We start from the raw sequence: 26,462 nt of genomic DNA on the forward strand, positions 1-26,462 counted from the left end.
TAAAAAAAAATTTTTAATTATTTTTTATGAAAATAATTGAATTATTGAGAAGAAATTTATAAAACATTAGTAAGTGTAATTGGATTTTGAAGAAGAATTTTGATTTTTACAAAGATAATTGAAATTTTGAGGAGAATTTTAAAAAGAATTTTGAAAATAATTGAATTTCTAGGATGAATTTTATTATTTATTAAGATAATTGAAATTTTGAACAGATTTTTTAAAAAAAATGTTTAAAAGTAATTGAATTTTGCAGAAGAATTTTGATATTTATAAAGATAATTGAAATTTTGAGGAGAATTTAAAAGAAAAAATTTGAAAATAATTGAATTTCTGCGAAGAATTTTCTTACTTTTGAAGATAATTGAATTTTGCAAAGAATTTTATTAGAACTTTTGAAAATAATTAAATTTCCATGATGAATTTTATTATTTATGTAGATAATGATAATTTTGACGAGGGATTAAAAAAAATTTTTTTAAATAATTGAATTTCTGCGAAGAATTTTATTAATTTTGAAAATAATTGAATTTCTAGGATGAATTTTATTATTTATAAAGTTAATTGAAATTTTGAGAAGAATGTTATTAACATTCTTTGCAAATAATTGAATTTCAGAGAAGAATTTTGATATTATGAATATTTATATAGACAAATTAAAATTTATCTGATTTATTATTTCTTTGAATTATAATTGATGACAAGTTGGAAACCCAAGAACTTAAAAATAATTGAATTATTTTAATTAAAATTACAAATTTCTGTTTGAATAGAAATCTATTAGGAAAGAAAATTAATTCGTAGAATTATTAATTATAATAAACTTTTCTGATACCGAACAAAAATTAAAATTCAAAAGAAACTGATTTGCATTGATTAAAAAGAAATGGGGAAAAAGAGGCTAAAATTATTTTTGCTTTCTGTTTCAGAGTCTCTGAGGGATTATAATGGACTTTCAGCGGATTTGTACAAACCGTCGAACTATGATAAACTCGCCCTCTCTCTGTTGTCGCCCCTTCCAAATGAGCAGGATTTCGCAATAAATGTTTGCACCCTGTTGTCGAACGAAGGCAAGCACACATTGCGTCTCGACAAATATCCCCGGCTTGTAAATATACTTTTGGCACATGCCGGCGTTTTTGATTGCTTGGGAACGCGTCAACTCTTCATTGAGGTCTATTCGAAAGTGAGAAATTATTCGATCAATTCCTTCTGGTCGGACGTACTCGACTCTCAGGATGTTATCGACTTAACTGACGAGAGGATCTTCCTCAAAAAACCATCGCCAACGCTAAACACATTTTCAAGGCGAAGAAATTTAAAGAAGGAAAAAGCGAACAAAACTCAGGAGAACCAAGAAGAATCTTCAACTCCCGCCGAGCCCGTTACGGTAATTATTTTTTTTCTTAGAAATTAATAACAAACATTTGTATAATTTCTATTTCTTCATTATGATTTTTTAACAAAAGTATTTTTTTAGAAAAAGTTAAAAACTTTGCATAATTTCTATTTTTTAATCATTATTTTCTAACAAAACCTACAGTTTTTTTTTTTTTTTTTTTGAGAAATACTTTAAAAGAAATAAAAGTTTGTTTTATTTTGTATGAAGAAAATCCAACTGAATGTGAAATTTTTGTTTTAGCAGGAGATATCGGAGTGCGTTCGATTAATAAGCCAATCAGAAGAGACGCTCAGGGATCAGAATCAGAATTCGATAAAATTCGAGGAGGAGGACCATGAACTGTTTTGCGTTGGCCGAACACTTGGCACGCAAGATCCCTATGGACAACGTGTTCTTCAAATAGCATCGATCCTGAGGAATTTGAGTTTCACTGCTGAGAATGCCGCCGTATTGGGACGAAATCGATGCTTTCTGAGATTTGTCCTTCTCTGCATTAGATCGAGGTGGAGTAATCTTCATCAATTGGGCTTTGATACTTTTGGCAATGTTGCCAATGAGATTATTCTTAATGAAGCCGGACCAAGAATATGTGACGTTGCAATTACATGCGTGACGAGTGGCATCGATTCTCAAGACAGGTTCATCGTCATTGCCTGTCTCGAGATCCTCAACAAAATCAGTCAGCAGGACTGCAATGAGGATACACTCACTTCAGAATTGAATGATCATGTTTACGAACTCATTTGCAGGTAATTTTTACAAAACTTTCTTTTTATTTTTTCCAGGCATCACAGTTGGTCCCCTTTTCCCCTTTTGTCCGCTTATTTCAATTGAGGCCTTGGATCCAATAACTCGCCCGACGCTCGAAGGCACGCGCTAATACCAGTCGGGTAGCAGTGAGTGGCCCAGAGGCGCTCACTGCTCACTGACTGGCAGTTGCGCGTTCCTCCGAGCGTCGGGCGAGTTATTGGATCCAAGGCCTCAATTTTATCCTCTTTTTTACCTTTTTTCACGATTTGTCACCTTTTTCACCTTTTTACAATCAAAAATAAACAAGTTTTTCTTTTTTTGAAATTTTTTTCAAAGTGTAATCATAAAATTTAGACTCAAAATTATAGAATTCAGTGCGTTTTATATCTGATTTAGATTATTAACACCACAACATAATATAAATATGTTTTTTTATGTTAATAATTTAAATAATATAGACATCGTATAAAGAATTTTATAAATTATAAGGTGGTTCATTCAACAGAATGCAGACCTTTGGAAAAATAATTAATTAACATTCAAATAATTCAAATATTATTATTAATAGTTTTTTCTAGAAAAAAACAAAAATTCTAATATAAAACCTTCAATTTTTTCCATTTCTGACAATAATTTCTTTTTAAATAACTTAATTCTAGAAGAACTATCATAAAATTATAACTTGGAAATTATTTAATGAATAATTTTATTTATACATTTCAACATTAATTGAATTTTAAAATAGTTTCGTTTACAATTTTCATAAATAGATGAACTTGAAAAGATTTTAGCTTCAAATTTTATAAAATTTCAATTTTTTATGAATTTTATTATAAATTCTAAAGAACTTACATTTTTGCGAAAATTTTCAAAATTTAAATAATTTTAAAATTAGTTAAATTTTTTAATATATATATTTAATTAATTAGTAAAAATAATAAATTTATCGAGGAATTTTAGTTAAAAACACTAAAAAAAATTTTAATTTTGGAGAAGTTTCAAACAATTGCAAAAATTCAATTATTTTAAAAAATAATAAAATTCTTCGCAGAAATTCAATTATTTTCAAAAATTTTAATAAAATTCTATGCAAAATTTAATTATTTTGATAATTAGCAATATTCGTCAAACGAATTCAACTATTTTCGAAAGTATTAAAACTCTTAGCGAAAATCAATTTTTTTTAGAAATTTTAATAAAATTCTACGGAAAATTCAATTATTTTTAAAATATTTAATAAATTATTCGCAAAATTTCAATTATTTTTAAAAATTTTCCTCAATTCAATGATTTTTTAATATCTAGTATTTTAATAAAATTTTCAAAAAGAATTCAATTATTTAAAAAAATTTAAATAAAATTCTACGCAAACAATTAATTATTTCCAGAAAATAATAAAAATTTCACAGAAATTTAATTATTTACAAATTTTTTAAATAAATTTCTTCGCAATAATTCAATTATTTTCATAAATAATATAATTTTTGCAGAGATTTAACTATTTTCGTAAATAATACAATTCTTTTTAGGAATTCAATCATTTTTATAACAATAATAAAACTCATTGCAGAATTTCAATTATTTTTAAAACAATTTTAATCAAATCCATTCAAAAATGTAATTACATATTTTTAAAAATTTCATTAAAATTCGTCGAAAGAATTTAATTATTTAAAAATTTGTTGATAACATTTTTTATGAGAATTCAATATTAAGAAACATTCAATTATTCAATATAAATTCTTTATTTTTTTATTTAAATAATTGAATTCTAGTAGAGTTTTCTAATAAAAATTAATTTAAAAATGGATTTCAGTTAAAATTTTCGATTATAATTAAATATTAAAAGCATTATAGCGTGAATTTTTAGAAATAATTGAATTTTGAAAAAATTTCAAATTGAAAACTTTGAAAATCTGAATTTTTCATATTTTTAACCCCTTGACTGTGGATGACGTGTATACACGTCATGAAAAAAACTGGCCCAAACAGTGGATGACGTGTATACACGTCATGGCCCAAACAAGAAAACAACTTAACGTGTATTCGCAAAAATTCTTAATCGGGGGTTTTTGAGGTCGCTGATCACAATTCTGAAGTCATATTTTCGAAATACATAATTTTCCATCTAAAATGGCCGTCAAAAATTTTAAAAATTTCAAAAGTGGATAAATTCCTTTAAAAATTCTTATTCGGGTGTTTTTGGGGTCGCTGATCACGATTCTGAAGTAAGATTTTCAAAATAAATAATTTTTCATACAAAATGGAGGCAAAAATTTTGAAAAATTTCAAAAGTGGGTAAATTCTTACCATTTAAACTATGAAAAACTAATAACAGATTCGTAATCAGGGATCCCAAAAACCCCCGAATAACGAATTTTAAGCGTATCCAATGAACAATCGTGTCCGCCATTTTGAATTTTAAAATACTAATGTCATATTCGTAATCAGCGACCACGAAAACCCCCGAGTAACGAATTTTAAGCGAATCCAATGAATTTTTCAAAATTGTGTCCGCCATTTTGGATCCGCCTTTTTGAATTTTAAAAAACTAATGTCATATTCGTAATCAGCGACCACGAAAACCCCCGAGTAACGAATTTTAAGCGAATCCAATAAATTTTTTAAAATCGTGTCCGCCATATTGGATCCGCCATTTTGAATTTTTGAAAAATAACTCCGGAATCGTAATCAGCGACCCCAAAAACGCCTTAGTACCTAGTGTCATGAATATTTATTCACAAGAAGGTCTTACACATTTTGGGACCATTTTGTTATATTTTAGCTACACACTGAAGGGGTTAACTAACAATTCTGTAGGCTTAATTTTTTGAAAATTCTCGTTAAAATTTCAATTATCTTTAGATAATTAAAAATTATAAATAATTGTAAATAATACAATTCTTCTCCAAAGTTCAATTATTTTCAAAAATTTTAATAAAATTCTTTGCAAAATTTCAATAATTTTTAAAAATTTCCCTTAATTCAATGATTTTCAATATATAGTATTATAATATAAAATTTTTTAAAAGAAAATTTTTCGAAAGAATTCAATTATCTTCGTAAATTAACAAAATTCTTCTCAGAAATTCCATTGGACTTTTAATAAAATTCTATGCAAAATTTAATTATTTTCATAATTAACAATATTCATCAAACGAATACAACTATTTTCGAAAGTATTAAAATTCTTAGCGAAAAATCAATTATTTTTAGAAATTTTAATAAAATTCTATGGAAAATTCAATTATTTTCAGAAAATTTAATAAAATTATTGGCAAAATTTCAATTATTTTCAAAAAATTTCCCTCAATTCAATGATTTTTAATATCTAGTATTTTAATAAAATTTTCCAAAAGAATTGAATTACCTATTTAAAAAAATTTAAATAAAATTCCATAATTAAATGTTTAATTTCAATTTTTGATCATCACTATTATTTTAAAAAACTTGAAAGAAATTGTCCATAAAATTTAATTATTTTCAAAATTTTTAATTAAGATTATTAAAGAAACTCCATTATTTAAAAATAAATCGAAGAGATTCTTCAAAAAGAATTTAATTTCGAATTTTCCAGAATTTTAACAAAATTCTTCGCGAGAATTCAATTTTTTCCTAAATAATAAAATTTCTTCGAAGGAATTCTATTATTATCAAATTTTGATAAAATTGTTTGCAGCAATTCTATGATTTTCAATATATTTATTTTAAAATTGAAAATATTTAAAAAGAAAAATTATTTTAAAAAGTTGAGAAGCAAGAAAGCAAACAACAACTAACTTCAAACTGCGAACAGATTATCGGAATACAACGATTATTAATATATAAAAGAAGATAATTGATTTAAAGAAGAGTTTTAGTTGAAAATTCTAGAAAATAATAATTGAATAGAAATGATGATAATAATTTTGAAGGAGTTATAGTAAAAATATTCTTGTAATATAAAATAATAATTTTATCACTGAGCCATCTTTAATAATTATTATAAAATATGAAGATATCGATTACTCCGAGTCGAAGACTCGGAGCAATTGATATCTTCATGTTTTATTTTTATGAAAAAATTTAATTGTAGTTTTAAGTAAAATGTTCTTTTATTTGATTTGGACTGGTTATATTTTTGTCAATAAAATTGATCCGTAATTTTTCATTTTTGGTTTAAAAAGTAAAATTTTTAACTTTATTCAGGGCTCGAACCAGTTAAAGTATTCAAAAATACGGATTTTTGAATACTTTCACTTTCACTGGTTCGAGCCCTGAATAAAGTTAAAAATTTTCATTTCAGTAATAGAGATTGTAATTTGTAATATAGATTTTAATGTTGTTTCTCTTTTTTTCCCACAGATTCCTTGCACTGAGCGACATTGCTCTACTGGTTTACACATTGGAATGTCTCTATGCGCTAACTTCCTTGGGTGAGAAACCCTGCACGAGCGTCGCGCGGGTTCGCGGTGCTATTGACACTTTGGTGGCTCTAGTGACAGTGGAGGCGCAAAGTTACGGACCGAAAGCATGCATCCTGATGAGGGTCGTGGAGACTGTCTCGACGATTCCCACGTCCGCGGCTCCCGCCTCTGGATCGAGTACAACGCCGGCTTCGACATCATCAACACCGGCCACAACGTCGGTGGTTTCTGTCTCGACACCCACGCCGATAACGGCCACACTGAATCCGTCGCCGTCGGCGAGTCCCGTGCCTGTGCCAGTGCCGGTAGCGGTGGCCGTCACGGCACCCGCGCCAACGCCAGCGCTACTCTCCACACCACTCAGTCCAGCGCCGTCGAGACCGTCGACGCCGGCCGCCTCTGTCGTCACTGCTCCTGCAGCCGTCGTCGTTGCGCCCGCACCTTCTACTCCCGTCACTCCTGTCAAAACAATGACGCACAGTAAGAATACCTTTTATCACTGAGACGATAATATTTTTCACTCCACACCACTGCACACTGATCTGAAAATGGAATTTAGTGTTCAAAATCGGCTGCAGTTCTTCAAATCTTTGTACCGAGAAAGACTTCTACTTCTACACTGGTTTACAGTGAAATCGAACAAAATATTCTCTTTCGATTAGTAACTGTTTTTTTTTTTGAGTAAAACAATCAGAGTCTTAATTTTTCTCCCTAGTGCAGTTTTGCTGTACAGGCTTCACAGTCTGTCCCCTATTTCCCTGAAAGTCTCCTTTTTAATTTTGGCCCCTAAACGTACCCTATTTTGAAAATTTCCCCTATTTTTTTCGTCGCAGGAAATCAATTATTTTCAATAATTTTTAAGTAATTCTGCAAAAGAATTCAATTATCTTGATAACCAACAAAATTCTCCCCATAAAATCAATTATTTTAAGGAATTTTAATGAAATTCTTTTCCAAAATTCAATTATTTTGATAAATATCAAAATTCTTCTCAAGACTTCAATTATTGTTAAAAGTTTTAATTGAATTCTTGGGAAAATATCAATTATTTAAACAAAATTGAATAAAATACTTTGCACGAATTCAATTATTTTTATAAATTTTAATGAATATCTCGTCAAGAATTCAATTATTTTTATAAAAAGCAAAATTTTTCGCCAAAAATTCAATTATTTTCAAAAATTTAAATAAAATTCTTTCCAACATTTCAATTATTTTTAAAAGTTTTAAAAGTTTTTTTAAATAAATTCCTTGAAAAATGCAATTATTATTAAAAATTTTATTAAAACTTGACGAAAGAATTCAATTTTAAGAAACATTCAATTATTCAATAAAACAATAAAATTCGTTGCAAAAATTCAAATATTTTCATAAATAACATTTACTTCGTCGCAGAAAATAAATTATTTTCAGAAATTTTTAAGTAATTTTGCAATATAAATTCAATATATAATTCAATTAGCTTGATAAACAACAAAATCGCAAAATTCGTTGCAATAATTCAAATATTTTCATAAATAACTTTTAATTCGTCGCAGAAAATCAATTATTTATTTATTTTCAAAAATTTTTTAAGTAATTCTGCAAAAGAATTAAATTATTTTGATAAAAAACAAAATTCTTCAAATAAAATCAATTATTTTAAGGATTTTTAATGAAATTCTTTTCCAAAATTCAATTATTTTGATAAATATCAAAATTCTCCTCAAGAATTCAATTATTGTTAAAAATTTTAATTAAATTCTTGGCGAAATTTCAATTATTTAAACAAAACTGAATAAAATACTTTGCACGAATTCAATTATTTTTATAAATTTTAATGAATATCTCGTCAAGAATTCAATTATTTTTATAAATAGCAAAATTTTTCGCCAAAGATTCAATTATTTTCAAAAATTTAAATAAAATTCTTTGCAACATTTCAATTATTTTTAAATTGTTTTCGCAATTCAATGTTTTTAAATATTTACTATTTTCATAAAATTTATCAACAGATTTAATTATAGAAAAAACTTGTTGATACAATTCTACGAAAAGATTCAATATTATTTTCATAATTAATCAAATTTCATTTACGAATTTAATTATTTTCATCGCAGAATTTCAAATATTTTTAATACAATTTTAAACAAATTCCTTGAAAAATGCAATTGTTATTAAAAATGTTATTAAAACTTGAGGAAAGAATTCAATTTTAAGAAACATTCAATTATTCAATAAAACAATGAAATTCGTTGCAATAATTCAAATATTTTCATAAATATCATTTAATTCGTCGCAGAAAATCAATTATTTTCAAAAATTTTTAAATAATTTTGCAAAAGAATTCAATTAGCTTGATAAACAACAAAATCGCATTAATTCTTCCCATAAAATAAATTATTCTAAGGAATTTTAATAAAATTCTTTTCCAAAATTCAATTATTTTGTTAATTATCAATATTTATCAGAAGAATTAAATTCTTTTGAAAAGTAATAAAATACTTTGCAGAAATTAAATTATTTTCAAATTTTTTTAAAAATTCTCGTCAAGAATTCAATTATCTTTATAAATAGATAGGGAAATTCTTCTTAAAAATTAAATTATTGGCAAAAAATTTTGTTTAAACTTCTTCTCAAGAAGTCAATTATTTTCAAAAATTTTAATAAAATTCTTCTCATGAATTCAATTGTTTTCAAAAATTATTATTTAAATTCTTCTCAGGAATTCAATTACTTTTAAAAAATTTAATAAAATTCTTCAAAAAGTTTTCAATTATTTTCAAAAATTGTTATAAAATTCTTTAATATAATAAATTTCATTAAAATTTTAATTAAATTCCTTAAAAAAATTAAATATTTTCAAAAGTTGTTACAATTCTTCGTAAAAATTAAACTTTAAGAAACATTCAATATTATTTATTTTTGTATTTAAATAATTGATTTCTCGTAGAATTAAATTATTGTTTTTCGTACTTTTAACTAAAAATTCTGAAGAATTAATTTTTTTGAAAAAGTTTAATTGAATAATAATTGAGGTTATTGATTTAAAGTAGAATTTTAGTTAAAAATTCTAGAAAATGTTAATTGAATTGAAATGATACAAATAATTTTGCAGAAATTACATTAACAATATTCTTATAATAATAAACTAATGATTTTGTCAGTCGGTCATCTTTAATTATTATAAAACAAAAGGAAATGGATCATTTTCTTTATGTTTTATAATAATATTCTTATGAGTTGTTCATTTTGAAAAGATTTGAATTTGAAATTTTTGAACATCTTAATTCCAATGAAAAATATGATTAAATATTTATTTTAAATAAAACTATTGACGTTTTCGAATAATTTTACTTTTGAAGAAATTTGTAAATAAATTTAATAGAACATTTTTTTGAGTATCTAATAATTTTGAGAGTGAATGAGAATATTCTTCAGGGTCAGGGAAAAAGTGAAAGTTGTGTTTGGAAGTCAGGGAAAAATAAAGTTAAATTTTTGTGGCAACCCTGTATAAATAAATTATATTTAATTATCTTTATTTTACCAATTCTTATGGTTCCCTAAAAGTCCCCTATTTTTTAATTTTCAGTCCCCTATTTCCCCTAAACTACTTTTTAGGGGCACTGTGAAGCCAGGCTTTAGCAGCAATCTTTGATGTCACATAAATTTACCTATAGAAAAATTAGATAGTCAAAATATAATGACTAAGGTGCAATTCGAAAGGTAATTAAATTATCTTTCGATCTATTTTTGGTCATGAAATAAAATTCAACAGAAATTGAGAAAGTTACAATCGATTAAAGATCAAATTTCTTCTGAAGAGTAATTTTTTCTACATCAAACAGTCAAAAATGTTTAGGTTTTAAATTTTTTATTGATAGTCTATTTCATAACCAGAATTTTGAGCCATTATGGACCTCGATTGGATTAAAAATGACAATTCTGGACTATATTTCGTGAACGACTCCAGAAACCCTTAATTAGTGATTTTAACTTTAGAGCTTAAATTAATTTACAGTTTTCATTTTTGCTGCAAATGTTGAAGGGATACTAAAAAGGAAAAAGTAGTTTCGTTCACTGAATCTGGTGTAGAATATTAATTTTTAATCCGATCGAAGTCCACATGGGCTCAAAATTTTCATAATGAAATAGACTATCAGTAAAAAATTTAAAACCTAAACTTTTTTCACACAGAGAAAAATATATAATAACTTTTACTTACTTTGATAGTAAAAGCTAAACTTTCGGAAACTTTTCCTCATTTCTGGTAACTTTTACTACTTTCGATGTAAATTTTGCTACGTTCAAAGTAAATTTTACTACGTTCGAAGAACATGTTTGTAAAAAAATTAGTAAAATTTACTTCGAACGTAGCAAAATTTACTCCGAAAGTAGTCGAAGTTACCAGAAATGAGCAGAATTTTCTGACAGTTTAGGTTTTACTGTTTGAAAGTAGTAAAAGTTAATTTTATATTTTTCTCCGTGTACTGTTTGATGTGGAAAAAATTAGCAGAAGTTACTCAAGTGTCTAAAAATCATCAAAATTTTCATGAAAGATCTTTAATCGACAGCAGGCTTCGCACTCGAAAATTACTTTTAAAATAGTAGGAAAAAGTAGCTTTAGGACTGAAAAAAGTAGTAAAAAGTAGCTATTGGGAAATTAAATTTGACGATTAAAAAAAACTAGATAAAATCGATTCACAAAAATTTGATTCAGTATTTCCGACTTTTGGAAAATAATAAATAATTAATTTTTTATGTTAAAGATTTAAATATTATTACAGTTTTACAAAAATCAAATCCTATTTCAAAGACAAACCATTTTAAAATCTTACGAAATTTAATTATTTCTAAAAATTCATATTATAACGCTTCTAATATTCAATTTTTTCTTAAATTCATTTTTATTTTAGTTCTTGTTAAAAAATTCTAGGAGAATTAAATTATTTAAATACAAAAGAAAATAATTGATTGAATAATTGATTATTTCTTAAAATTGAATGTTTATAAAGTACTTTATCAAAATTTAAAAAAGTATCTAATTACATTCTTTGAGGAATTTATTTTAAATTTTCAACAAATTTGATGAAAATTGTATTTTAAATAATTAAAAATTTGTGAAAATATTATTTATGAAAATAATTGGAATTTTTGCAAAGAATTTTATTAAAATTTTTTTTAAATAATTCAATTCTTTTGTGAAATTTTATTAAAATTGTAGATATTGGAAATAATTTAATTTCAGCAAAGAATTTCGTTATTTGGAAAAATAATTAAATTCTTGAAAAAAAAATGTTCTTAAAATTTTGAAAAATAATTGAATTGTTTCAAAGAATTTTATTAAAATTTTCGAGAATAATTTATTTATTTCAATAATAATTAATTAATTTTTGAATAATTTTAATTGCAAATTTTGAAAATAATTGAGTTTTAAAAGAGTAGTAGTTGAAATTTTTAGAAACTATTCCAATTTACTAATTGTAGAAAAATGTGCTTTGTTTTAGAAGCTATTGAAACTGCGAGTCCAGTTCAACCACAAAATACGCATCAACAAATAATACAAGAAAACGAACAATTTGCTCTTTTATGGTTAAGAACGACCTTTGAACTTGCTCCAGGCGTACGCATTGAACAGGAGGAACTCTATAAAAAATATCTTGGCTTCTGCACAAAATCTGGTAGAAGAGGTGTCATTGCTCCCTTACATTTTCCACGATGTGTTAGGTATTGTATAAGACAAACATTCATTTTTACAAAATATTCATTTTCTGTTAGCTGTTTGATCAAAACATATTGATTTTTATTTTATTTTTTAAACGTACAATTACTTTTGTGAAGGAAAAAAAAATTAATTCACTTTTTCATATTTTTGCATTAATCAGTTTTGTTTAATTTAAAGAAAAACAGATTTTTTGGTGAAAAAAGTAAGTTTTTATAATTTATTTCTAAACAATTTTATTTTATTCAAACATTGGAAATTTTTGCATCAAAAATTAAAAAAATGAATTTAAAAGTTTTCTTATATTACATTTTGAAATTTAAAAATTCCAAAATGAAATTCAAAATTAAAATTACTAGTTATTTAAAAATTAATAAAGTTGATAAATTACAAAAATAAAAAACTGAACTTAAAAGTTAAAAATAAATATTAAGAAGTTTTTAATTACTAAATTCAATTTAAAATTGAAAATTACGAAAGAAAATTTCCCGTTCATTTTTAAAATCGAGAGATAAAAATGCTATTAAATAATTATTAAAAATCAAAAGTGTTACAAAATTGAATTCAAAAATTGAAAAGCAGAATTTAAATTTAAAAACTAAATTGAATTCAAAAATTATTAATAAATCGAGTTTAAAAAATTTAATGCAAAAAACAGTTAATTGATTTCAAAAATTATAAAATTAAATTTAAACATCTTTTGATTGGATTTAAAAGCTAAAAATTAATTTTTGAATTTGAAAATTAAAAAAAATGAAATTTTTAATTTACGAAAGGTCATTGTCCGTTAATCTTAAAAATAAATCAATAAATGAAAAAATGAATATACTATAGAAAAATTAATAAAGTCAAAAATTACAAAATTATAATAAAGAATTGAAAAGCTGTATATTTAAAAGTTAAAAGTTAACATTTGTAATCTAAAAATTCCATAAAATTCCAAATTTGAAATTAAATTAATTATTAAATTCAGAGATTAAGGATATTTTATAATAACTTAAAAATTAAAATGACTATTCAAAAATAAGTAAATTGAGTTAAAAAAAACTAAAAAATTACATAATTGAATTTAAAAAAATTGAAAAGCTGAATTTAAAAGTTAAAAACTAAAATTTGAAATTTAAAAATTCCTTGAAATTTCAAAAGAATTTAATAATGAAATTCATAAATTAATAAATTGGGTTTATAAATTACAAAATTTCATTAAAAAGTATAAAATTGAAAATACTGTTCAGCAATTATTAAAAAGTTGAAAAATTACAAAATTGAATTTCTAAATCAAAGAAATTTAAAAAAAAATTCAAAATTTCTGAAATGCACTTCCCGTTAATCTTTTGATATAAATAAATAAATTAAAATACTATTCAAAAGTTAATAGTTCAAAATTATACAAAATTGCGAATTCAAAAATTGAAAAACTGAATTTAACAGTTAAAAAAATTAATTTTTTAAATTTAAAAATTTGAAAATGAAAATAAAAATTTTTTAAATTAAATGAGAACAAGTTTTTAAAAATCTGTTTCTTAAAGAATTTTTATAGTTTTCAAAAAAAAAAAAAATATTACTCGTTTTAAGGGTATATCTGTAGAACCTTTAACTTTTCAATAAAACAAAGAAATTTTTATTTTATTTCTGAGCACAATATTGAAAATCTGTGTCTACATAAACTTTTATGAACGATTTTCCTATTAAATTATATTAAAATTATTCATAGAAAATTAAAATCTTTTAAAGAATTTTATTAGAATTTTTGTAAATAATTACATTTTTTTTAGAATTTCCTTAAATTTCGTAAAAAAATCTGATTTTTTTAAAGTAATTTTAATTGAAAATTTTGAAAATAATTGAGATTTACAAAGAATTTTATTAAAAACTTTTGAGAACATTTGAATTGTTGAGAAAAATTTTATTACAATTTTTAAAAATAATTGAACCTGTTAGAGAAATTTTATTAAAATTGTCTTGAATTTAATTGAACTTTTTCCTATAAATTTTATTAAAATTGTATTGAAAATAATTGCATTTTTCCGAAACATTTTATTATTTATGAAAATAATTGAATTATTATCAAGAATTTTACAATTTATAAAAAGAAGTAAATTGCTTCGAAGAATTTTTTATTAGAATTGTTGAAAATAATTGAATTTTTATTAAAAACTCTTGAAAATAATCGAATTTAATAAATATTTTTTAAAATAATTGATTTGTTTCGAGAAATTTTTTTAAAATTGTATGTGATGGTTAATAATAATAATAATAATTATATTGAAAATAGAGTTTAATTAAACTGAATTGTAAAAATATAAAATTTTAATTTTTAAAGTTTATCACACAGATTTCCAAAGACTTTTTTCTATTTAAATGTAACACTCGTAAACTCAGGCCTCAGATATTATAACATTTTCGACTTTTTTCGACTTATTATTGTAAAAAGAATTTTTTTTAAAGTGTTTTATAAAACTTTTTGAAAATCAACGTTTGAAGAATTTTAATTGCAAATTTTGAAAATAATTGAAATTGAATTCCTCAGAAGAATTTAATTTTTAAAAATATTTTTAATATATTTCGAATAAATTCAATTATTTTCTAAAATCTTAATAAATCCTTTGAAACAATTCAATTATTTTTATAAATGGTAAAATTCTCCGCAAGAATTCAATTATTTTTATAAATATAGTAAAATTCTTTGCAGGAATTCAATTATTTTCAAAACATTTTGAATTGAATTTCTCGGAAGAATTCAAATATTTACAAATATTTCCATAAAATTCAATTATTTCCTAAAATTTTCATAAATTTTTCGAAACAATTCAACTATTTTTTATAAATACTAAATGAATTTTTAAAATTTACAATAAAAAAAAAAGAGTTTCAATAATTGAAATTTTGTAAAATTAAATTGAAAATATTTGGTTTTTTTCAAAGTGTTTGATAAAAATTTTTGAAAATAAGCATTAAAAGAATTTTAATTGTAAATTTTGAAAATAATTGATTTCTCAAAAATTTTAATGAAAAATCTTCAAGTGTAAATTTAAAAATGGTAATTAATGAAAATTAGCTACAAAAAAATTATATTAAAATATTTTTGAAAAAAATAATTCTTAGAACTTTTTGCATTCTAATTTTCTTAAAATTCAATTATTTTCAATATTTTCAAATACAAATTTGCAAAAATTCAAATACGTACAAAAAATAATAACATTAAAATTTTTAACAATTATTTTTAACATTTTAACAACATATGACTTTTTTAGATTTTTTTCCTTTTCTCGCATCTTATCTTTTTTCAGAATTAATTTTTTTGGATCAGTTTTTGTGTGTAAAAATATCTTGAAACTTAAACTTTACTTAAACTTTAGGTTTCTTATTAATAACAGTTTCAAATATAAAAAAAAGTGAGAATTGACAACTTCATACTTGACATTTTTTTTGTAAAAACATTCGGTCGATTACGATCGACCGTAATTGACATGAAATCTAAATTTAATAATTTGTTTGATTAGGTTGGTGTTTGGTGCATCAGTGGGTCCAAATGCGATGAAAGGCGACTCAAGTGGAGTGCAGTGTTACGATGGAATTCGCGTGCGATCCCTGCCAGTTCCAGTGTCGAGTTCATGTCAAATGGTTGTTGGAACAAACACAACGCAAACTTCAATGCCGATTGCCACACTCTCAACACCAATGACAATTGGCAGCAATATAACTCCCGCTAAGGTGCTTCCCGTACAACAACGTTCAATCACGGCTATAAATCCCGTTCCCGATAGCACTGCCCTTGATAATTCCGGAATTCAAAAGAGTCCCGCCCCGGCATCCCCGATCCTTAAGGCCCAACTCTCTGCACCACCAAAGCCTCCCACTCCGAATCAAGCCCAGAATCCGGTCACCAAGATTGACTCGAAAAGTCAGGTGGGTCCGAATCCTCACTCTCAAAGTCATTCAATCGGCTCTAGCATTTTATTTTCCTTTTTTTTCTATTACATTTTATATTCCATTTTTTTTTTGCAATTTTTTGCATTTTTTTAAAAAACATTTTCTACATTTTTTTTACCACTTTTTTTTTTTCTCGACATCTCTCTGTCTTTTACTATATCTTTCATTTCTTTTACTCGTTTACTTTGCAGCCATTCATCTAATGCATGATATTACATCCAGTGCCAAAAAAAAGTCGCAATTTTAATAAAATGCTATTCAGGTGGAAATTTCTTGGGGAAAAGAAATGGATGTGTGATAATTGTCCAAAATATTTGTATTTAATCGAGTCTTGATTTGAGAAAATTTTAGCGATTTTGCTATTTAGAAATTTCTGTAATTTATACAGAGTTGTCACTCATCAGGGAAATTGGGGAAAAGACCTCACGTAAAGTTGGGGCTTTTTGATTCCAAATTTGCAGGCTTTGCACTCATCTTCCAAAACCTACTATTTATTACTTTTTTTACAATTTGCTACTATTTTGATTCTTCAGACTTCTGACACTAGAAGCTACTTTTTTCTTTTTTTTTCACAAACATTAGTTTAAATCCGCTAATAATTGAAATAAAGAAATTATTCTCAAAAATTTTCATAGAATTCTTAGAAACATTTTAAACAATTTTAATATAAAATTCTTTAAAACAATTTAATTTTTTTCAAAAATTTTAAGAAACATTTTTTTGGCAAGAATTCAATTATTTTTCCAAATAACGAAATTCTTCGCTAAAATTAAATTATTTTCATTATCTACTATTTTGATAAAATTTTACAAAAGTATTACATTATTTTAAAAACATTTTAACACAATTTACAAAAACTTCAATTATATCCATAAATACTAATATTTTCACAGATTTTCAATTATTTAAAATATAATTTTCATACAATTTTTTGAAAAATTGAAATAAATTCACTCAAAAAATGCAATTATTCTTAAAAAATTTTTTCAATTATTTTTTTAAATTTTGATAAAATACTGTATAGAAATTCTATTTTAAGAAATAATGAATTATTCGATGAATTCTTTATTTTTGTATTTAAATAAAATATTCGTACAACTTTTTAACGAAAATTTATTTAAAAATGAGTTTCAGTTAAAATTTTAGAATTTACATTATTTTAAGTCCGTTAATAATTGAAATAAATAAATTATTCTGGAAAATTTTTAATAAAATTTTTTGAAATGATTCAATTATTTTACAAAATTTTAAGAACTTTTTTTGGGGAAAAATTCAATTATTTTCCCAAATAATGAAATTCTTCGCTGAAATTCAATTATTTTCAATATTTTAACAAAATTTCACAAAAGAATTGAATTATTTTAAAAGAAATTTTAATAAAATTCTTTGCAAAAAATTCAATTATTTTCATAAATAATCAAATTTCCACAGATTTTTAATTATTTAAAATACAATCGAGTGCGAAGCCTGCAAGTTGTTTTACAGCTGAAATTGTCATGTCAAAAGTTTGACAATTAATTTGTAAATAGAGTTAATAGTCTTTTAGTGAAATTAATTCCTCTAGAATTTTTTCAATAACTTTTTTTCATTTTGTTCACAAAATGATGAATTTTCTGTCTCAAATTAAAAAAATCTCTGAAATAAAGTTACAGTTGCAATTTTTTTTAGAAATAATCAATTATTTTATCACTTATTTTTGTATTTAAATAATTGAATTTTCCTACAACTTTTTGTTATGAATTGATTTGAAAAAGAATTTCAGGTAAAATTTTTGAAAACATTTGAAGAATTGAAAGAATTGCAATTCTAATTTTATTTAAATTTCAAATGATTTTACATTGAAAATATTTTTAAATTATAATTCCTGGTGGTCAAATAAATAACAATAAAAATTCCAATATTTACGTATTAAACAAAAATTAATATGAAATTTGAAAAATTTAATTTAGAAATTCTGAAAAAAGGAGGTTTTTAAAAAATTGATAATTAACATTTTTTGAAAATAGTTGAATTGTCGACAATAATTTTTAAAAATAGAAAAAATAGGGAATTTTCTCAAATTTTATATTTAAAAGAATTTTTGTTTTTTCACATTAAAAAAGTATTATTAAATATTATTGAATTCTTTTATTGTTATATTATTTTAATTCTAATTCTTTGAATTTATTGAAGAACTAAAAATCTGGAAAACAATTAAATTTTACAAAAAAGTTTCTAATAAGAATTGATTTAAAAAAGAATTTTAGTTAAAATTTTGAAAAATAATAATTGAATATTAGAAGCTTTATAACTATAATTTTTAGGAAATGATTAAATTTTAAAAGTTTTAAATTCAGATTGAAAATTCTAAAAAATAATTTACTTTTGGAAAAATTGCAGTTGTAATTTTTAGAAATAATTGAATTTCAAAAGATTTTACTTTGAAATTTTAATTAAAATAAATAACAAAATGTTTTTATATATTTGCTTAACAAAAATGATTAAAGTTTTGAATAATTTCATGTAGAAATTCTAAAAGAAATTGGACTTTTGAAAAATAATTTCAAAAATTGAAATAATTAAGAGTTTTGTCAAATTTTATTGAAATGAATTTTATATTTGAAAGAAATTAATTTTATTACTTTTAAAAATTGTTTTGAAATAAAATAATATTTTTCATGAAATATATTTCGAAAAATTATATTTTCTAGAAAATAATTCAATTTCATTAAATAGTTTTAAATAAATTAATTCTTAAAGAATTATTGAAAAATTATTATTTATAAATTATTTAGCGAATAATTTTACTTGGAAATTCAAAAAAATATTAAATTTTATAAAAGTACTTAGTGTTTGCAATTTTTATAAGTAACTAACAAAATTTGAATAATTTCAGATTCAAAATTTAAAAAATCCATTTATTAAATAATTAGCAAAGTAATTATTATTATATATTATTTTCAAAAAATTTAATAATCTTCTTCAAAACATTCTAATAATTATTTTGAATTTAATTTTTATTAAATTTGAAAAAAATATGGGAGAATTCAATTATTATTTTCATGAATAATAAAATTCTTCGCTAGAATTCAATTATTTTTAATACAATTCTAATGAAATTTTTCAAAAAAATAAAATTATTTAAAAAAAATTTAATCTAAAGAATTTTAATTCTTTAGATAAATTCAAGTATTTTAAATATAATTTTAATAACATTATTTGAATCAATTCAATTATTTTCACAAATTGTAATAAAATTAAATGCGAGAATTAATTTATTTACATCCATTTCTTTCGAATGAAAATTGAAAAATCGCATTTGGACAATTTTCAATCGTGTGTTTCATGTTTAAAAATCATCGATAAAATTTCTCATTATATTTTTAGTCACGAATTTTTCATTAAACGTTCTTTTTCTACTCTAATCAATATTTTCAAAATTTTGAAAACAATTTGAAAATTATCATTTTCGAATATAAAATGATTTATAACAAAAGGGATCGAGAATTTGATGAGAAAAGGGCTGTGAAATTATAAACCATTGAAATTTACATTGTTTAGAAATTTTTATTTTTTCTATCAAGGATATAAATTTTTTGATAAATTGGAGTAAATTTAAAGTAAAAGTTAAATTTAAAAGTAAAATTCATTTTCAAATAGAATTAAAAATTCAGAATAATTTTTGCTTACAATTGTTTCTATTTCTTATTCTTTTAAATTTAACAGTTTGTTTAAAAAAAATAAAATATCTAAAGTAGTCGAATACTGAAAAAATTAAAATTCCGCTCGATATTTGCATAAAAATGAATGTTTGTTAAATAAAAATGAGAAATTTTAAGGTTTAATATTTAAATTAAAATTTTCTATTAACTGTTTATCAAAAGTAGTTTATTAGCAAAATGGAAAATAATTTAATTTTCATTTCAAGTGAATTTTGATTTAACGAATTGAGATAGTAACTGTCGATAAATTATTTTCAATTTCGATGAACATTTTCACGATTGCGGCTTTTTTTGGTGCTCTTGGTGTACATGACAAAAAAAAACATAGAGAAAAAAAAGAAAAAGAATGACCATTGATGGATTCGAGACTTTCGGATTAGAAGTGAATTTTGTCTGAATTTCCTGAAAGAAATTTCGATGATTTTCACTTTTCTATTGCTTACATGTCATTTTTCGAAAATCTTCATTTTTTTACCCCTTTCTTTACTTGAGGAAAAACAATTTAAATCACTTTAGCAAGCGAAGAAAAATCAAATAAAGTAAATAGTTCAAAAATATTGAAATTTTTTAATAATTTTTTTAATTTTCAAGAATTTTACAGTTTTTAATAGTTTGATAATCTTTAATATTTTCATTATTTTCTAATAGTTTCAATAACTTATTCAATTATTTATTGTTTAATAATTTATTTTTAATTTCATAATTTTTAATAGTTTATTAATTTTTAATAATCTTAATATTTATTTACTTATTTATTTAAGAAATATACGGGACGAGAAATATTTAATTTAATTCGAGATTAGTAAATATTTATAATGAATAATTATAATTAATAATTATTAATTAATAATTAAATGTTTGTTGAAATTTTTCTTTATGAATACTTTCATTGCTGAAGTGATTTTTGTTTGTGTATATTTCTTCTATTGTACAAATTCTTATTTTGTTTCTAAAAATGCTTTTTGCTATTAACGATCTTCAAGCTTAAGCTACACTGTAGTTTTTTTTATCGTTGCAAATTATTTGGGAACTCAAAAAAAACTTGGGATTATTTTTAAATTTCTTTTAAGCAGATAATTGCAAGTTGATCACTTTTTTAATTGATGTGAAATGATTATAGTTTTTTCCTCTATCAGTTTTTGTATGCTTTTGCTTAAAAAATTGCTTTCTTACTTTTATTAATTTATTTAACTCATTTATATATAAAATTTATAAAATGCTTATAATAAATTATATAATTTTTTGTATAAGATTTTTATATAATTTATAAAATGTTTTTAATAAATTATATAATTTTTTATATAAGATTTATATATAATTTATTATAAAATATTTATATATAATTTATTATAAAATATTTGTTTATAATTTATTATATAAAATAATTTTTATAATATTTTAATATAAAAATTTATTTATTCATTAATTTGTTAATTTTAAAATTTGTCTTTTTTTGGAGGAATTTTTCTGTTTGGTTTAGCAGAAACATTTTTCGCTTAAAGTTCATTTTTTGCTTAGATGGCAAATAATTTTTAACACATTGTGTAATAATAAGTCGTTATGACAGTTCCACTAACAAAATAAGAATCAAATGCTTTACTGCTTACTATTTGAAGTTATTGATTTTTTTAAAATCTATTTTATAATTTTTTAAAATCTTTGTTCTTTTCTACGGAAAATTAATTTTTGATTTGAAAACAAAAAATATGAATATTATCTAAAATTCATGAAAAATAAATTACACTAGGAATGTAATTATTTTTGGAATTTTTATAAAGAAGGAACTTAACATTTTATAAAAAAATTATTTGTTATAACGAATCAATAGCTTCAAAATTTTTTATTATTGTCATTAAATACGGCGTAAAAATTTTTCCCGAATTCTATTTTACACTATTTCACGCGATTGACAATCAAATTCACTACTCACTAGTGAATGTTTATCAGAATTCTAATATTCCTAAAAGTTCCTTCTGCTTACATTTTCATTTGATATAATTATTAATATAATTATATGTTATTATTGTAATTATATTGCGAAGGATTTTTCTTTCACTCGCTTTAAGGACGTGTTCATCCAAAGGAATGCCGACCTTCGAAGAAAATATTCAATTGACATTTAGAAAATTAAAAGTTTTTTTTTATTAATGGTATTTTCTAGAAGAACAACTATAAATTTTCAATGAAAAAAATTTTAAACCTACGAAATTTATTTGTTTTTTAAATTTTTATTTGACATAATTATTATCATATAATTTGGATCATATTTGCAAAATGTATAGAAACATATAAATTTTGTAGGTTTTAAATATTTTCCTTAAAAATTAATACTTAATTTGTTCTAGAACATATTTTTAGTAATAATTTAATTATTTAAATGTTAATTCATTATTTTATTAGAGATTTACATTCTCTTTGATGAATCACCTTAAATTAAAATTATGGTAATACTTAAATAGAACAGAAAAGAAATTCGAGAATTTGCTTCAAGTCCGTAATTTGAATAAAATTTTCCAAAAGAAAATTTTTCGAAAGAATTCAATTATCTTCGTAAAATAACAAAATTCTTCTCAGAAATTCAATTGGACTTTTAATAAAATTCTTTGCAAAATTCAATTATTTTCATAATTATCAATATTCATCTAACGAATTCAATTATTTTCGAAAGTATTAAAATTCTTTACGAAAAATCAATTATTTTTAGAAATTTTAATAAAATTCTATGGAAAATTCAATTATTTTTAGAATATTTAATCAAATTCTTAGCAAAATTTCAATTATTTTCAAAAATTTTCCTCAATTTAATGATTTTCAATATCTAGTATTATAATAAAATTTTCTAAAGAATTCAATTATTTAAAAAAATTTAAATAAAATTCTACGCAAACAATTAATTATTTCCAAAAAATAATAAAAATTTCACAGGAATTCAATTATTTACAAATTTTTTTATAAATTTCTTCGCAATAATTCAATTATTTTCATAAATAATATAATTTCTGCAGAGATTCAACCATTTTTGTAAATAATAAAATTCTTTCTGGGAATTCAATTATTTTTTAAAATAGTCAAACTAATTGCGAAATTTCAATTATTTTTAAAACAATTTCAATCGAATTCATCGAAAAATGTAATTAGATATTCTTAAAAATTTTATTAAAATTCGTCAAAAGAATTCAATTGTTTAAAACATTTTCTTAATAAAATTCTTTATGAGAATTCAATTTTAAGAAACATTCAATTATTCAATAAATAATTTACTTTTGTATTAGAATAATTGAAAATTCGTAAAATTGAATATTGTTAACAAATGGATTTGAAAATTGTCAATGAACTGTTTCAAAAATTATTAAAAATAATTAATTTTAAGAAGAATTTCAATTGAAAATTCTAGAAAATAATAAAATTTTCCACTGTATTACAATTATTTATAAAATTTTTTATAAAATTCTTCGCAAGAATTCAATTACTTTTACAAATAATAAAAATTTTCACTGGAATTCAATAATTTGTAAAATGCTAATAAAATTCTTCCCAAGAATTAAATTATTTTTATAAATGTTAAAATTTTTCTCAGGAATTCAATTATTTTCATAAATAATAAAATTTTTTTTAGGAATTTAATTATTTTTATGAATAATAAAATTCATCGCAAAATTTTAATTATTTTTAATACAATTTTAAATAAATTCCTTGAAAAATGCAATTATTACTTAAAAATTTTATTGAAATTCTTTGAAAGAATTCAATTTTATAAAACGTTTAATTATTCAATTAGTTATTATTAATTTTAATAATAATTGAATATTGGAAGTATTATAGACTTAATTTTTAAATAATTTAATTTTGAAAAGGTTTCATATTAAAATCGTTGAAAATTTGAATTTTTCATTCTTTTAATTATAACAATTCTGTAGAATTAAATTTTTTGTTAATATTATTTCAAGTTTTTATTTTCTAATAATATATTTAATTAAAGGATTTTGCGAATAACGGAAATTACAGTAAAATTAAATGTATACTAAAATTGTAATTATTTAGATTTTAGAATTCTCCAAGAACTTTGTTAAAAATTATTAAAAATTATTTTCCAGACTTTTAATAAAAATTTAATTATTTTGAACAATTTTATTAAATTTCTTCGAAACAATTCAATTATTTTCATAAATTGTGAAATTCTTGGCATGAATTTGATAATTTTTGTAAATAATAAAATTCTTCTGAGAAATTCAAATTATTTTCAATACAATTTTAATAAAATTTGTAGGAAAAAATTTAATCATATTCAAGATAATTTTAATAAAAATTTCTCTAACAGGTTCAATTATTTTTAAAAATTGTAATGAAATTTTTTTAAACAATTCAATTGTTCTCAAAAGTTTTTAATAAAATTCTTTGTAAATTTCAATTATTTTCAAAATTTTCAATTAAAATTATTTAAAAGAATTACATACATTATTTTTACGAAATTTAATGAAATTCTTTAAAAAAAAATGTAATTATTTACAAAAACTCTAATAAAATTGTTTAAAAGAATTTAATTTTCTATGAATAATTTTAATTTAATTTAATATGAAAATTATTAATTAAAATTAATAATAAACACGAGTATTTTAAATACTTAAAAGAAAATCTTGATAAAATTCAATTAACTTTCAAAATTTTCAGTAAAAATTATTTTAAAAAATTTCGTTATTTTCAAGAAAATTGAAATAAATTCTTTAAAACAATTCAATTATTTTAAAGAATTTTAATAAAAATCTTGACAAGAATTAAATTATTTTCAATGCAATTTTAATTACATTTTCTCGAAAAAATGCAATTTAATTTTTGAAGTTGATTGTCGTTCGGTGAAAATAGTTTCCAACTTGAAATGTGTAAAAATTCGGTGAATAATTTTTGCGTTTTCATTGGGAGAGAATGTAGAATGTTATAATCACAAACTAACATGCATTGTCCGAATCGTTGAGTATTGTTTGGTGTGGATTAGGTGTCAGTGTCGCACCCTCATTTGAGCCAAGCACTTCTGGCAACTGGATCTCAAACGCAACAACTTCAACAGCCTCAACAGCAGCAGCAGCAGCAAAGCGGACAAGTGCAGGTGCAGTGTCAACAACAGCAGCAGCAACAATTGCAGTTGCAGCAATCGCAATCTCAGCAGCAGCAGCAGCAGATTATTCAGATAATTCAGTCACCGTCCCAGCAGATCCAGGTGATGGTGAGAGAAGACGCGAGGGCGAGCACCACGTCTAGTTCAATAATTAAGAGCCTCCTGGCTACCAAGGTAACGGTCAGCGGCGACTGCATGCCCAGTGCCGCTACGACTTGTGTGTCTGTCCCTTCTGCCTGCGTAACAAACACTACTAGCATCGCATCTGGCATCAGTGTCAACCAGCTAATAACCAACAACCAGGTATCCTTCTTATAACCAAAAATGATAACATTTCTTCGTTCCCTTGATATTCTACCTTCTTGAATAAACAGGGTTGCCACAGGTCAGGGAAATCAAGGAATTTAGGGAAAAGTCAGGGAAAGTAAAATTGGTCAGGGAAGTCAGGGAAAAGTCAAGGATTTTTATTTAAATAACTGGAAAAAATTGAATTTTGGAGACGTTACAAATGATTGCAGAAATTCAATTATTTTCAAAAGTAATAAAATTCTTCGCAGAAATTCAATTATGTTCAAAAATTAAAAAAAATTCTCATAAAAATTCAATTATCTTTAAAAATAATAAAATTCTTCTCCAAATTTAAATTATTTTCAAAAATTTTAATAAAATTCTTTGCAAAATTTCAATTATTTTCAAAAAAATTTTCTCAATTCAATGATTTTCAATATCTACAGTTTTAATAAAATTTTCCAAAAGAATTCAATTATTTCCTGAACAAAAAATTTTGATAAAATTTTAAGCAAACTTCGCAATAATTCAATTATTTTCATAAATAATAACATTTTTTTTACAAAAAGTTCAATTATTTTCATGAATAATAAAATTCATCATAGAATTTCAATTATTTTTAATACAATTTTAATTGAATTCCTCGAAAAATTTAATTATTCTTGAAAATTTTATTAAAATTTCTCGAAAAAATTCAAATTTGTTGATAAAATTCTTTATGATAATTTAGTTTCGAAAAACATTCAATCATTCAATAAATTGTTTATTTTTGTATTTAAATAATTGAATTCTTGTAGAATTTTCCAATAAAAATTGATTTAAAAATGAATATCAGTTAAAATTTTAGATAATATAATTGAATATTAAAAGCATTATAGCATGAATTTTTAAAAATACGTAATTGATAAAATACATAATTAAATTCTTTCGAAGAATTTTAACAAAATTTTTGAAAATAGTGACATTTTTCGAAGAATTTACTTAAAATTGTATTAAAAATAAATGAAATCCTGTGAAGAATTTTATTAATTTATGAAAGTAATTGAATTCTTGCAATGCATTTTTTCAAAATTTTTTTAAATAATTGAAATAATGTAAAGAATCCTATTATTTATAAAAATAATTGAATTCTTGCATCGAATTTTATTACATTTTTTTAAATAATTGAATT

General features: G+C 22.5%; 1 protein-coding gene across 9 annotated transcripts in view; it reads left to right on the forward strand.

The window, feature by feature from the left end:
- The window catches only part of LOC122505934 (AT-rich interactive domain-containing protein 2-like), a 131,726-nt gene that overhangs the window by 72,971 nt on the left and 32,293 nt on the right, over positions 1–26,462 (forward strand). For 3 of the 9 annotated variants that reach the window (XM_043617826.1, XM_043617824.1, XM_043617829.1), the window contains exons 5-10: positions 930–1,390; positions 1,643–2,151; positions 6,497–7,038; positions 12,045–12,264; positions 15,763–16,168; positions 24,884–25,306. In XM_043617826.1, coding sequence (XP_043473761.1) covers positions 930–1,390; positions 1,643–2,151; positions 6,497–7,038; positions 12,045–12,264; positions 15,763–16,168; positions 24,884–25,306 — 2,561 coding nt within the window. The remainder of the gene's footprint in view (positions 1–929; positions 1,391–1,642; positions 2,152–6,496; positions 7,039–12,044; positions 12,265–15,762; positions 16,169–24,883; positions 25,307–26,462) is intronic. The other 6 variants (XM_043617830.1, XM_043617833.1, XM_043617827.1 and 3 more) reach the window with 5 other exon arrangements.

This window comes from Leptopilina heterotoma, unplaced genomic scaffold (assembly GCF_015476425.1).
Source record: "Leptopilina heterotoma isolate Lh14 unplaced genomic scaffold, ASM1547642v1 Lhet_38, whole genome shotgun sequence".
Lineage (NCBI taxonomy): Eukaryota > Metazoa > Arthropoda > Insecta > Hymenoptera > Figitidae > Leptopilina > Leptopilina heterotoma.